Here is a 15,276-nt window from a genome sequence, read left to right as displayed (position 1 = left end):
ATCGAGGGCGATCCGAAGGGTCCAAGGACTGTAACACCCTACCATACAGAGTCTTATGCTTAAGTCATAAGTCAGAGATGGCAAGGTATTACGACCTCTAAAATAAAAATTTAGTAAGTATAGTAGTATGAATGATTGATTATAACTAGGAGCCTTTGTAGAAAAAGGGGTAAACAAAAATCGCAACTCAAAAGTGCAACACTCCGGTCGATAACGTAACGAACAAGGATATACCAACGCGAGATTATATATATACAAAGGAATGTCAAAAACAAGAATATCAAAACTCAAAATCTGGTTGCGAAGATAACCGGCCCGAGCATAGCAATATATACATATAAATAGAATAAGATACCCCAAGGAAACCCGAAGGGACACAAATACAAAAACCTATTCTCCAAAATCTCCCATAAGAGGAGTCATCCCAGTTTGTATTATTTAGTGGAGATAAAAGTATCCTAGCAAAATATATAAACTAACACAGAGTCCCCAAGAACAAAGGATCTTCGCTAATCCAGAAGTCTCCAACAGGCCTCAACGAGAAACCTCACGTCCTGCATCTGAAAACCACAAAATTCGAATGGGTGAGAACCAAAGGTCCCCAGCATGGTAACAGCTTCCACATATATAATACATAATAATAGAGGAAAGCCAAAGGCAATCCTAGAACTTCCTCCAGATAATATCAAAACTTATAAACAAGCTAAACCATATGTGGCGACTGACTAAAGATTCTTCAGTCTAACTAATACTTCCCTTTCCAATTCCTTCAGACCTTCCAACCACCAGCAGGAGTATAATGTAGCAAACACAGTTATATCAAACAAGAAATATACAAATAGGAATAATTAAGGCATTTAGACAATTAGCAAGTAATATGCAGTCAAATAGGCAATCTCAAATAATTCATATAGTATGCATATGATGAATGCTTGTCCCTAGTGGCTGATGATATCATCTGTCGGTTATAGAGCCAACCCGACAAGTCCTGCTAGCTAACCATTGGACTGTCCCTCTGTCGCGCATCCCCAACTCGAGTTATACTCATCATAAACTGGATCATAATCATGATCCATATCCATCACCCTCACTGGTGAATATTTACGGGGGCGAGCTCATCCGGGTCTTTCACAGTGCCTGGCCACACTTACGACATAGGTTCAAAAGAGCTTCGAGTCTCAACCTGGAGCACGTGGTGGCTAGCCACTGCTTCCTCCCAGGGAAACTCTCATCTCCAATAGTGGAAGTGCAACATTCACAATTCATTCAACAGCATATATGCATTTATACTTAGCCATAATCATGGCTCTGCCGTAACACGGCAATAATCTAGCCATCCGGCTCACGGTTAAATGCATAACCAGCCAATTCATCAACAATTACGGCCCTTCGGCCCATGGCATAACAAGCACTTCCACCGCCATCCTTCGCATCTCACATAATCATCTTTGATCCTCATTAATCATTCATTTTTCCCCTGCTTCACTCGCAAGTTACCACATTCTCTAGCTCCTTTACTCATTGCTAGGCATATCATAATTATTTAAGACATAAGTGGTAGATCGGAGGCTTAGAAGTATGAGATTTGGCTTTTAAAACTAAAAAATCAACTTTGGGATGAAAACAGGGCCCCGCGTACGCGCACTCCACGCGCACGCGTGGATGGCCAAAAAACTCATCGACGCGTATGCGTCATGCACGCTAACGCGTGGATTGAAAAATCGCCAAGCGACGCGCACGCGTCAGCCACGCATACGCGTGGGTGCTCTCGTGCCCCAGGCACAAATCTGGCACAGTTCTGGCACAACTTTCTGGAAAATGGCTGGGCATTGGATGCAGCACGTCAGCGCGCCCGCGCACACCACGCGCACGCGTGGATGGCGCTTTCTGGAAGAACGGCGCGTACGCGCCAAGTGCGCCTACGCGCGAGGGGTCATTCTGCTAAAAATTTTCTAAGTTAAAAGCTGCAGAATTCACAGATTCAACCCCAATCTTCCAACGGACATAACTTTCTCATTTTAAATCGTTTTTCACCCGTTCTTCGAACGGCATGGACATCCCGGATCCAATTTATTTCTAAACAGATTTGGCACAAAATGGGGATCCGTAGTCCAAGTTATGTCCCACCAAAATATGCCCAAAAGCCATGTTTTTCATAAAACCACAAAGTGCCATTTTCAAAACAAGCCATTTTTAACTATTTTCAAAATCAATCAAAATATGTCAATTTCATCCCTTTTCTTTGAAATCAATCAAAATATATCAAATTCAACATCAAGCCTCCTCAACTCACACATTGACACATTACCACAATTTACAAAATCACTATCCCATCATTTTAACCCACTTCACCCAAGTGGCTCACACCCAAACACATTGACATATCATATACTCTTCCTCATGCCAATTTTCAACAACACCAATTCCAATAAATCATCATTGTACACAATCAATATCATACTCACCATCAACATGGTTCCACCCACAATTCAACCATAATCAATCATCAAGCATATATCACAACATGCATATTTCTCATACATCATACCATTAAGGCATCAATAATCATCATCACATATATGACCACATCATATATATCAACCATTCAACAACATCAACAATTCAATGCCTATCTTAGGGCCTCTAGCCTAAGTATTTCCTACCACATTACATATTAGATACGGGAAACCGAGACCATACCTTAGCCGATTTTCCAAGCTCAACCGGAGCACTTCCAAATCACTTATCCACAAGCTCTCAAGGTCTCAACACCTCCAAGAACAGATTTTTCACCACTAAATCCCTTTTCAAGCTTTTCAATATCACTAATCAAGCTCCAATATTCATAAATACACAACGTAAGCCACAATCATCATACCCACACACAACATCTCAATACCCAAACATCATAGAACAACAAATTACACTAGGGTTGAGAATCTTACCACACCCAAGGTCCAAGGAGACAAGATTAACCTTCTCCTTCAAGAGAGTTGGGTCCTATAACATCAAAGAACCTAAAATCTCAACATTTTTGCTCATGAAACTCGAAATCAAAGCTGGAAATTCGAAGAGAAAAACGTGGCTTACCTTAATATTAATTGTATGGGTTTTTTAGAGCTCTCCGCGGTGAACGCGTGGCCGCAAACAGTGCGGCAATCGGAGCTCTAGATCAAAAATTATGGTGGTTTGAAGATCAAGGGAGAGATAGAACTTGAGAGAGTGTTCTTCCCCCCTCTCTTCTAATTTTCAGCGTGTGTTAGTGTTGTGTGAGGAGAGAGAGTGCTGAAAACTAGAGTTTTGGTTTAGTTATGTTGGACCAAGGGCCCACTTTGGGTCTGGTTGGCCCGGTTTGGCCCGTTCGGTCCAATCTTGGTCCGAATTCTATAAAATTGGTACCGAAATTCTCATCTCAATCTCCTCTATCACATTTAGCCATAAAAATCACATTTTGGGCTTTCTAGAATAAATTCTCATTTATGGGTTAATTAGTCGTTAATTAACCGAATTTTACAAGGACAACCATCGGTGAACTGCCTGCATCGTACGTGGTACTTCAGCCGGTCCGACTCAAATACTCGATACTCTGCGCTTCGTCGAATGCTATAATTCTTTACACATTGCAGCACTACCTCTCTACTCCTGAATCTATGACCAACCCTAAACTCCATACCGCCATCTGTGTTGTAATCCTCGACCCCCGTGTTCGAGTACGGAGTTTTCTCATACATCGCATCCAAGTTCAATGTGTGGTAGTGGCTGGGCACAAATGATAACTCTGGGATTGGCTTGGGAGGTGGCAATAGGTATCGACGTGATCCCCCAACGGGAGTCTCTAGTACGAACTCATCTTCATCATTACCCTCAGATGAACTACTTCTGTTACTATCGGCAACGTAGTCATCGTCCGATTCCTCACCCTCCACCTCCATGTCCTGCACTGGACTCGCTCAATGCAATGGATGTGGTGCGAGAAGAGGGTCATCCGGTATGAAGTCCGAGGTACCACTACCGCCTTCACCAATGTCACGAACCTCCGTTGAAAGCTCCACCACTTGTTCAACCATAATTCTCCCATGCACATCAAACATAAGACGCACATGCTTGTCGCCATCGAGTCAAAATAGACGAAATCGAAACACCCCATTTCCCATCAGTGTTAGTACACCCAACTCGACCAATCTCTTTTGCCTCCGCACCACCGACATGAGACAATATCATACTCTTTCGCTCCGACAACGAATCCGCTCTTTTACTTCGGAAGAGCGACGGACTCTTGTACTAAATATCACCCCGATGTCACTGTTTTTCATCCGACAGTTAGGATAAACCATCACAACAAAAAAAACCACTACTACTAGACATTTTTTCATATCTCTAGAAAGAAAAAGAAAGGAGAAGGAATATTTGATGATTTTGTGAAGAATACTAACGGTTTGTTGGTCCTTTTATAGAAGTCATATTTTTGTCCTATTATATCTCGTTTGCCGTATCAACGACGTATTTTTAATCTTATCTCATTTACAATATAAATAAGATAAGTCTAGTCATATCTCATTTACAGTGTAAACGAGATATGACCATAATTATCTCGTTTACAAGTTAAAAATAGAAAAAAGTAAAAATTTCAAAAATTACGTATTTCAATAATTTTAATATTTATTTAAAAAAATCGATAATTAACAGCTAATAGTGGAGGTGAGTTTGGGCCTTTGGGTAGCGTTTGTTTTTTAAGACAAGACACAAAGACATAGACATGGTATACATGTTCACTGTTTGGTTATTAAGACACAAAATTGAGAGAGACACGGTTATACATGAATACCCATAAAATATATATAATTTGTGCCTCTTCAAAAAGGCAAGACACAAATTTTTTACTTAAGACATAAATGAAGTTTTATTTTTATACTATTTTATCCTTATCTCATTTTTCTCTTTTTTTTCTCTACGAATAAGGTTCTTTTTTCTTTTCTTCATCTTTATTATTATTCACCTTCATCCTGAGTATATATATTGGCTGAGTACAAGTTACTGAAGTAGAGTACATTCATTCTTACAATTTATAATTTTATTTTTACATTCATCTTTGCAATTTATAATTTTATTTCTCTTTCTTTTTTCTGCTTTCTTTAATCTTTTTGACACAAACCGTAATAATATATATCTATATAAAATTTTATTTTATTGTTTGAATTTGCTGTAGATAATGAAAATGGAATTATAAGTTAGTTTTGTTGGAAATACGAATCAGGTTGACAGAAGAAGATGAAGGAATAAAGATATAGTCAATGAAATTTTTCATATATCAAGAATAAAATAGACTTTTAAAATAGAGTAAATTACCAATTTCGCCCTTGAATTATCAGAACGCTGACAAAAATAACCTCCACTTTTATTAACGACAAAAATACATCTAAAATATTGAAAAACGCTACAAAAATATCCGGCCGTAAATAAAAAACTATTTTGTTAACAGAATTGGTTGAGTTGTCAAATGGATTTTGTCACATCCCTTCTTTTGCTTCTCCTTCGTTCTCCCTCACTCCCTCCCTCCCCAAAACAACTACAACAACAATAATAAACATCTCAGATATTCCTTCCCTCCCCCAACCCTCCCAAAAGTCGCTGCAAGCTACAACAACAACATATCTCTGTCACTCCAAAATTGCAATAACAACAACAACATCATCTTCCTAGTTGAAGCTCCTGCAACAACATCTTCCTCACTATTTCTCTCCTCAAATACGATGTTGCCTCTTCTTCCACAATTTCTTTCCCTCAAGTACGACAATGATCTTACTCTTTGCCAGTATCATCTTGCTCATCCACTTCTCCTTCTTCGATTATTCTCTCTCGTCGCCTCTCTCTTTCTCTCTCCTTGTTGTTTTGCTCATCTCTCTCCTCAACGACGGCGCTTGCAGTGATGCTACCCTCTCCTCCCGTCCTCCCTCTCTCCCTAAAATAACTACAACAACAATAAGCAATATCTCAGTGACTTCCTCCCTCATCCAAACCTCCCAAAATAGACCTTCGCCTTACCATCTTCATCTCAGTCACCGCAATAATCAGCCAGAATCAGTGATAATCATTCATAATCACCAATTTCACATTTCTCATTATACTTTTTTTAATAATATATTAAAGATAGAATCCAAAGAGAAATAATGACAAAGAGAGAAGTTGGAGAGAGAGAGACTGTCCAGTGCTGGCTTACTGCGAGAGAGAAGAGTAAGGTGCTGCAAGACAGATTTTTGACAGCGATGGAGGGGCAGCGAGCAAGCAGCAACAATGATGACGAATCTGAGAGGAAAAATCGAGAGATCTGCTGAGAGAGTGAAAAGGGTAAGGAGCTGTGAGATCCACTTCTGACGACAACGGCAGGGGCGGCGAGCAAGTAGCATTCGCAACAACGAGATTCTACCATTAAAGATAGAGAAAGTTGCGTGGGTTGATGAGCAACTGTTTTGTGTGTTGGAGAAGTGAAAGTGAGAAGAATAAAGGAGTAGGGAGTGGAGTGTGACGGCGTGAGACAAAGAAGATCAGAAGGCAACAGCCATGGATTCAGAGTGAGAGTGAAGAAGGTAAGACATAAGCTTTTTCGGGGAGATTTGGGGGAGGGAGGGACCGAAGGAGTGAGGGAGAATAAAGGAGAAGCAGAAAAAGGATATAACGGAATCTGTTTGACAGTTCAGCCAACTCTGTTAACGAAATAGATTTTTATTTACGGTTGAATATTTTTGTAGCATTTTTCAATATTTTAGGTGTATTTTTTTCGTTATAAAATAGAGATTATTTTTGTCAGCGTTCTGATAATTCGATGACAGAATTGGTAATTTATTCTTTAAAATAATATGTATTCTGTCTATTATAATTACCAAATACGATACTTTTTAACCGAGTCTTTATATATGTGCCTCTCTCAATATTTATGTCTTTGTATCTGTGTCTCAGCGTTTCTGACACGTGAACTAAAGGGAGCCTTGGGGGCACGAAAACGATCGTACTTTGAATCAGAAGCTCACCTCTCCGGTGAACACCCTCCCCCGTCCTCTTTCTCTCTATTCTTTCACGGCTTCCCCAAATTCCCACACTCCAAGTCTCCAACAGCCGGGAGAGCTAAAACGACAAGCGCGTGACCCACGGTGGCGCGTCGGGTATTAATTCATAAACAGACCCAAAAGAAAACCCCAATAACTTAAATAAGGGGCATATTAGGTGATGAGCAACGGTACGACCGCTACACCGCCTCTTCAGCCACTGGACACCGCTGTCCTCGCCAGAACCTCACCGTCGTTCATAAACAACTTAAGAATCACGGCTGTTATGGAGCGCTTGGCTGCGCACCTTCATGATGGCAACCACAACCAGTTAGGCGCATTAGATTTCTACAATCAATGCATCTCCCTCTCGAGGTTTTTATCGCTTCCACTTCCATTTACTCATATTTCACGTCTCTGATACTCTTATTGTGGTACATTAGAAATGCCCTAGCTTTTTTTGTTATGGAACTGTAATTGAAGCTGGTTTATGTTGGAGTTTTGGTGATGAACTGAAATTTGACCTAGGGGTGGTGGAATGCCGAAGTTTATAGTTGTGAAAAAATACTTAAAAAATCAACCCTCCTTGATATAGTAGTTTTACATGGTTTAGCTTCAACCCTTTTTCGCGAATAGGGAGATAATGGAGTTTGAACTTTGAACGGCATGATACTGCAAATGTACAGTTTTTCCTCTTACCCTAACTATTTATTATTTTGAAACGCAGAGGTATTGATTATTCACTTGCCAATGGGGAAATTTCACCCAAGGCCAAAGAACTCCCTGCATTGATGAGATTGGTAATTTCAATTTTGTTTCATGGAATACCAATGCCTTCTTTGTTGCCAGTTGGAAGCACAAAGAAATTCTGACATATTTTCTCAATTTTTTTATGCTTGATGGTTTGTGGCCTTTGCTTTTCCTTTTCCGTGCAGTTTCATCAACGGAAGAATGACGAACTGTCACAAGCAGCTTTAATGGTTGTTATGATCTCTGTAAAGGTATGTCCAGTTTTTCATGTTGTTGTCAATAATTATGAGTAATTTGTGGAGTTTCCATCAGCTGTGGCTAATGATAAATCACTCTGTATTTAATTTTTTGAAAGAACAATTAATCAGTCTTTAGGCAAGTACCTGGTGTTGGCTGTGGCCAAATATTTAGATTTGTACCAGCTCTTCTGTATACATCCAGAAGTGTTCTTTAAAATGTCCAGATTTATGCTCTTACTGATTTTTCCCCTTTCTTTTATCATAGAATGCCTGTGAACTCGGATGGTTCCAAGCAAAAGAGAAGGAAGAGCTTCTTGCTATCGCTGATGAGGTTTGCTAATATATTATCTCTGTTTTTTCTTGGGGCTGCGTGGAATGTTGTCATCTGCACATTTCTGACAATCTCTTAGTGTAGGTAGCAAAGATATTTTGTAATGCGGGGAAGATAAGTGCTGGACCTAGTTCTAGCCATTCCACAATAACAAGAATAATGGAGAGGTTAGGATCCTTACAATTTTTACTACATATCTTCTCTTGCATCTGTTTTACCTACTTCCTCTTTTCCCCTTCTCCCTTTTTCCACCCCAGATAATCAAAATATTTTGCTTTATGTGTTTCATGTTACTTGCACTGCTTTACCTATTTACTAGGACCAACCAAAGGGCCATTTGATATGGAAAAATGCATTTGAGTTTATATGTTTTTTCACTTTAAATTGTTTCTCACTGTATTTGATATATGCAACATGCAATAACATAGATTCCCATGCAGGTTCTATCCAAAAATGAAACTGGGTCAAATACTTGTGTCATTTGAAGCCAAGGTTGTGCCTTGTCAATCCTGCTCCTATTTGACTATTTTGTTTTGACAACATGCTTAAGATTGTTTGGCAACTTGAAAAGCCAATTTAACAGGATATGTAGACTTTATAAAAGTGATCTGATTTAAAGTCAAATGCTTGATTTAAAACTAACCTAAAGATTAGCTTTTGATATATACTATTGACAAGATAAATGGAATGATGATAAGGTAGGGAGACGAGCAATTAGATAAAATCATGAAGTCAACTTAAAATGTTTGTTGGAAAATTAGTTTTCAACCTAAAAATTTGTTAGATAAATCTATTTTCAGAAAATTCAGTTGCCAAACAATAGCCAAAAATGGTGTTATCTTAATTGTTTAGTTTCTATAGAGTGCTGCCCAAACTCTAACATATTTTTGACCTGCATTGCAGCCCGGATATGGAGCTTATACTCTTGACTTTCACATTACCAAGAGGAATGTTCAGCATGAAAGAATAGTAAGCATTTTGTGTTGACTTGTTTGTGTAAGCATAGTACATGTGACATTGCCCTGAACAAATCCGCCAAAAGGAGTCAGCTATTCTTACTTGTTGTATATAACTGAATTGTGTGTTTCTTAAAAAATTCAAAGTTTGGTTGTAATTTCACTTGGCCCTATTTGAAAAATCTGGTGCAACTCTAAACTTGTGAGGCCCTCAGTTCTTGGGATGGCAAGGATTTTATGGTTCCTAAATAAAAATTGTCATAGTGTGGTCATTGGTGATTAATAGTTTAATACAATACCTAGTTATTTCTTAACCGGTGATGTAAGCCAGCGCATGTCATAGTTAGTTGAGCTATGCTAACTAACTTTTGGATGGTGAAAATATATTCCTTTGTTTATATATTCCTTTCTACATTTGCTATTCTCTTTTTTGGAAGAAAATATTGGGTTGGGTCCTCTTCTTCCTATCTTTTGGCATTTGATTGCTTGGTCGACTTCTTATGTACAACCATTATCACGCTTCTTATTTGATCCAAGTTTTTAGTATATTTTAGTTTCTTTCACACCCTTTGTTGTTAACTTGGTTTTCATGTTATGTCAATAATATTTGTAACTCGGATGCACCTTGAATCCTTTTTTGGAAACCTAACTTGTTTCACATTTTTCAACTTGTAGTGGTTATTCGTGGCACAAACTGACAATGTTGAGACATCTGCATGCCTTATTAATCCTCAGCAAGTGAAGTATGGTTGCTGTTGATTTTTCTTTTTAAAATTTATAAAGTGAGTAGAGCAGTTCAAAGTTGATGCTGATTGAATTTGCCTTTATTGTAGTTTTCTGCTCAATGGAAAAGGAGTAGATAGAAGGACTAATGTCTTCATGGTCTGTATATTTGCACTTATATTCTAAAGAATTTACTCTAGTCTGTTCTCAAGGTGTGATTTCATTTTCTTGTTATGCCATTTCGTTCCTTAGGACACTGTCCCACAGATGCCAACTCCTGTATCTGGTATGCTTAAATATGGGACGAATCTTCTTCAAGCTGTAGGCCAGTTCACTGGTAAGCAAGTAAAAGTAGTGTCTCCTTTTCCTTTCTTATCATCCTGACTTTCAGCGTGTGTAACTTACTTGACCGTTCTCATTGTGAAGGTCATTATGTTGTTATTGTTGCCTATATGAGTTTTGTATCCTTACCCGAGGATCCAGTTCTTCAAGATTATGTTCAGCCTGCTGTTACTTCAGTTGACACAGGTAATTAGGATATTTACAATTAACTTTATGCTCCAAAAGTGTTTTATTTCTCATTCTTATTTATTTAGTGCTTGTTTGTGCGCTATTAAGTAGATAAAAAATACCATTTTTCAATGAAAAAAGATATTTTTTATTTTTAGCATGTTTGGTAAATTTCTAGTAGTAAAAGTAAAAGCAATAGAAAAATAAAAAAAACATCTTTTTTGAGAAGTTACAATTTACATCTTTTTTTAAAAGATTTTTTTTCTTTAAAAAAAAGATGTTTTTCACTTAATAAATAAACAAAAACGTACTTTTATATGGTTATACCCAAACATAATTGATAAATAAAAAGATCTTTTTGCATGAGATATCCAAACATAAAATTACTTTTATTTTTCTATAAGATCTTTTGAAAAAAGATATTTTCTTAGAAGCTCACCCAAACGAGCCCTTAGTTTTATTGATTAGTGCTTAAGCTTATTTTTTATTTACTTTTTATGATTATTTTATTTTAGATTCAGATCTTATTGAGGGGGCATCACGAATTTCACTTAATTGTCCGATAAGGTATGCAGTGATCTTCTCTGTTCATTTCCCCAACCACTTCAGTGACTATGGTTCATAGAAAGAAGTTGACACTGATCAATAACATATTGATGGTTTAATAATGTCTGGTTAAATACTTAAAGGTAGCTTCCTTCTCAGAGTCTTGTAATTGAGAAGTTCTTTGAAGTGGCTTCTTCATTTTAGAAGATATAACGTCTTCTGATTTCCTCTCTCTTTGATCCTTTCTGCAATGGAATTGGCTTGAGTTTTATGGACCTTAGTCCATGGCCTCTGTGATCATTAAGCTAAAATTGCAACTGGTTTTGTTAACTATGGTTCAAGCATCTCTAGTAATTTAGTATCAACATTGACTATTAAACCAGTAACAAGCATCTCTATTATGGTTTTTTCTGTTAGGCTTCAGATCAAAATTACATGGGGATCTTACTTTCTTTATGCTAATGCTTCTCTTCTTAACATGTTTTTACTTTTTTATTTATGAAAACTCGTACATATTCTTGTGTTCCTCATTTTTGCCAAACAGCTTTGCACGTATCAAGACTCCAGTTAAAGGGTGCTCATGCAAACATTTCCAGGTGATAGTTTCCTCCTTTAGCATCACAGAAGATGGAGAATCCAGAGGGTGTTTCCTAGTTTTTTTGCTTATAATAAGTAGTAAATGTGGCTTTTGAATTCTGTTTTATGCAATAAAGTGTTATTTAACTGCAACTTATGCCTTTCTTTGGTATGTTGTTTGTAATGTTTTCGTTTGCACAATTAAGAACTTCTAAATTTTGCTTAAATGTTTATGCAATTAATAGCCTCTTACATATATCTGTTGTCCCTTTCTCTGTAGTGTTTTGATTTTGATAATTTCATCAATATGAATTCAAGGAGGCCATGGTGGCGCTGCCCTCATTGTAATCAGCATGTCAGCTATGAAGATATTCGTCTTGATCGGAACATGGTTGAGGCAAGTAAATTTAGTCCTCGAGTCTTTCAATCTGGTTACTTTTGTTTATCTTCTCACTTGTATAGTCAGTCTACTGTCACGGTAAAGTTGGTGAAAAATTTGGTGATTACTTTTGCATATTGATCTTATCCAGTAATCCCTAAAATTTTCACTTTTGAGAGTACACCAAATTGACCCCAAGGATAACATAAAGGCAGAAGTGGAGTTGAAAAGTAAAACTCTCACCCTTTTCCTCCGTTTTTTTAATACTACAGATACTGAAAGATGTTGGGGAGAATATTCTGGAAGTGATTGTTCTTGGTGATGGATCGTGGAAGGCGGTCTTTGAAAAGGATCATAATGTGGATAAGACGGTCTTCGAAGAGGATCATAATGTGGATAAGACGCAGAATAAGGCCCACAATGGGGAAAAGAAGCCAGTTGAATTGCAAGAATCTACTTGCTCCCCTAATAATATAGTTTCTAACATTTTTGACCTCACCAATGATGATGATTGCATGGACATAATGGACACTATTGAACTTGAAGATACGAAACCTGTCCCGGGATCTGCTGAGACTCAGTTTGTTAACCAAAGTTCAACTTCTTTAGGTCTAAACTCCACTGACGTTGATCAAAATGTTGCTTCTCATATAGACGATGAATTTTGGGCTGGACTTGATCTTGTCTTTGGTAGGTCAGATACCCCATCATTGGGTATCTCTGAGAATCCTGTTCTGCCTGACTCTGTTTCTCCTGCCTTTAATCAGGGATCTAACAGTCATGACAATAACAGTGCTGTGAATTCTCTTGTGCATAATCAAGTTTCTGCACCAACTAATTTGCAGCTTATTTATATGAATTCGTCTGTTAATGAGTATGGAAGGTCAGCCTCAATACCCAGACATGTTAATAGGACTCCAGTAGCAGTTCAGGCCCTTGCAGCCCCATCTTCAATATCTGGACGAGAGCAAAGTTTGGGAAATACTTTGAATTCCTCGCTACCCAGCAGTTCCCCTGCCACTACTCATGTTCCTTTGTCCCATACAGCCACTGCAGCCAATCCCATACTGACTGATACAGAAAGGCAACAACATTTTTCACGATCCCAAATGAATCTGCCCCAGATGTCAGGTGCAAGTTCATTGGGATTGCCGCATCATTCAGCAACACAGGTTCGATATATTTATTTATTTTACTTTTATCAGGCATGCTGTTTTTGGGATGTATACCAACTCTCTTCTCTGTTGTTACAAGTGCTAATCCTCAGTTTAAATGACTCTACTGGTCACCTGTTTTATCTTGTTTTGTAATATATCTGTTTGGATCGATAGAAGTTCAAGGGAGTGCAACGGAGAGTGGTGTTATTTTTTCACACCATTTTTTTGGATAGAATGGGCTAACACACTACACACACCAAATTGAAGGGAATAAAATAGTAGGATTTTTGTGGAATAAGATGGATTCCATAACAAACCACCCCATTTATCATAAGTTACCCATCTAAACAATACAAACCCCTTATATTCCTGTCTTGGGGACTCAATTCCACTTCAGTATTTGGTAAGTCAGAAAATTGATTTGGCCGAAGAATGAATATTTAATGAAAATGGTTTTATCAAGGGTTAAATTGTAAAAAAAAAAAAAAGAGAAGAGAATTTAACTCATTTAGAAGTCATTCGAATTACAAAATTGAATTCAATTCTACTTATATGTTAAAATCATTCATAACCATGGAATTGAGTTTCAAATAAAAATAAATTATTTCTTAATGGAATAAAATTCTTTTCTCACGTTACAAAACTTTTCAAATAGATGTATGTAGTTCTTAACTACCAGCAATTATTGCTTAAGAAATTATTTAAGATGTGAATTGAAACTCTAAAGATTTATGTCCTATTTTGGTTGCATTTTTCTCCAACTATTTTAAGTCCATACTGTGCTTTTGGCGAGATTATTTATTCTTTATTTATTATATTTTGATACTCATCAGTGCCTGCAATATGCTTCATCTTTAATCTAAGTTGGATATCATTAGAAGAAACTTGCCTTTATATGCATTACTTAAAAGTTCTTATACTCACGTCATGTTTGCTTTTATTTTACTTTTCATTGAACTCAGAACCGAGTGCCACCACCTAATAACCCTGCACCAAATCAGTTGCCAAACTCAAACAGGCCATGGGTGGGATTGGGTGAATTGAGCAATCCTCACCTGAGCCAATCTCTGAGTTCAAGGGCACACCCAGTAATGCGAACAAATATCCAGCGGTCTCACATTCAGCAAGGTGGTTCAGTTGCTCAGTCCACTGGAACTACTGCAAATAGCCAACAAACTAGAGCTAATGCTATTGGACAGGTTTCCAGAGATCAAAGAGGAAGTGTAACACCACAGTCGGTTTCTAGGCCTGATGATTTACTCAATTTGCAATCGGAGCAGAACTGGCGCCCCACTCAACGAATGCGTGGAAGTCTTACAGGTCGTCCATATTCTGATGAGGTTAGGGAGCGTATAATTGCACCAACGCAGTTGGTTCAGAATACAAGACCACAAGGTACTCAACCAGTTCCAGCTTCAAGGCAACACCTACAAAGTCCCCTGCCAGTTCAAGGTTCAAGGCCGCATGGTTCCCAGCCACTCCAAAGGCCACAAGGTCCGCCGCCTTTCCGACCAACAGGTTTACCACTTGATGTGCTTATTGCAAACAACAGAAATGCTCATAACCATCCTTCGAACGCGTAATATTTTTTGAAGGTTTTACTTGCTGGAAGGTTCGGGGGATCTGCAGCTGAATAGATTCAGAGCTAAGACTGAAAAATACGGTAATCTATTTGGGAAATTGAGTTATCATGTAAACAAGTATGGGGAATAGAATTTTCAATACGTGGTGAAATCTAAGTATATATTAATTTTAAGGCATTTTGATAATGAACCCACATGAAATATGGGGATTTGAATTAACATATAGTGAAAGAAGAATTATCTCGCTTGGAGTATTTTGCACTTCCAAAAATTCTTGTGGCATTCAAGAATAGATAGAGCTTTCGGTAATGGCATGGTCACCACTTTTATGCAGGAATGATGCTAATTTATGGGCATGAGTGGCATTTTCGGCAGATTAATACGAATTTTATCGTCAATGAGTAAAATGGATTGTTTAAACAATTAGGGAAAAAATTATCATCACCTTAATAGGTATATTTGTCACCACCTCTTTTTAACTGAACG

General features: G+C 37.8%; 1 protein-coding gene across 1 annotated transcript; it reads left to right on the top strand.

Annotated features, from left to right (window-relative positions):
• Window positions 1-6,905: 6,905 nt before the first annotated feature.
• LOC112801450 (uncharacterized) lies at window positions 6,906-15,061 on the top strand. Its single transcript, XM_025844176.3, has 16 exons — window positions 6,906-7,415; window positions 7,768-7,840; window positions 7,976-8,041; window positions 8,295-8,360; window positions 8,445-8,527; window positions 8,801-8,852; window positions 9,264-9,329; window positions 9,992-10,059; window positions 10,150-10,198; window positions 10,292-10,376; window positions 10,466-10,567; window positions 11,065-11,116; window positions 11,640-11,691; window positions 11,952-12,068; window positions 12,323-13,222; window positions 14,170-15,061. Exons 1-16 carry the CDS (start codon window positions 7,222-7,224, stop codon window positions 14,788-14,790), a joined length of 2,646 nt encoding a protein of 881 aa, XP_025699961.1. The 5' UTR covers window positions 6,906-7,221; the 3' UTR covers window positions 14,791-15,061.
• The last annotated feature ends 215 nt before the right edge of the window (window positions 15,062-15,276 follow it).

The sequence above is a fragment of the Arachis hypogaea genome, chromosome 5, assembly GCF_003086295.3.
Source record: "Arachis hypogaea cultivar Tifrunner chromosome 5, arahy.Tifrunner.gnm2.J5K5, whole genome shotgun sequence".
Taxonomy (NCBI): domain Eukaryota; kingdom Viridiplantae; phylum Streptophyta; class Magnoliopsida; order Fabales; family Fabaceae; genus Arachis; species Arachis hypogaea.
This window is presented reverse-complemented; position numbering and strand designations above follow the sequence as displayed.

What these genes read in the sequence shown, in the direction of transcription:
- LOC112801450 (XM_025844176.3), top strand. Translation starts at nt 7,222, where the DNA reads ATGAGCAACGGTACGACCGCTACACCGCCTCTTCAGCCACTGGACACC. An exon ending in TTCTTGCTATCGCTGATGAG is followed by an intron (nt 8,361 to 8,444) that starts GTTTGCTAATAT and finishes CTCTTAGTGTAG; the next exon opens with GTAGCAAAGATATTTTGTAA. An exon ending in ATAACAAGAATAATGGAGAG is followed by an intron (nt 8,528 to 8,800) that starts GTTAGGATCCTT and finishes ATTCCCATGCAG; the next exon opens with GTTCTATCCAAAAATGAAAC.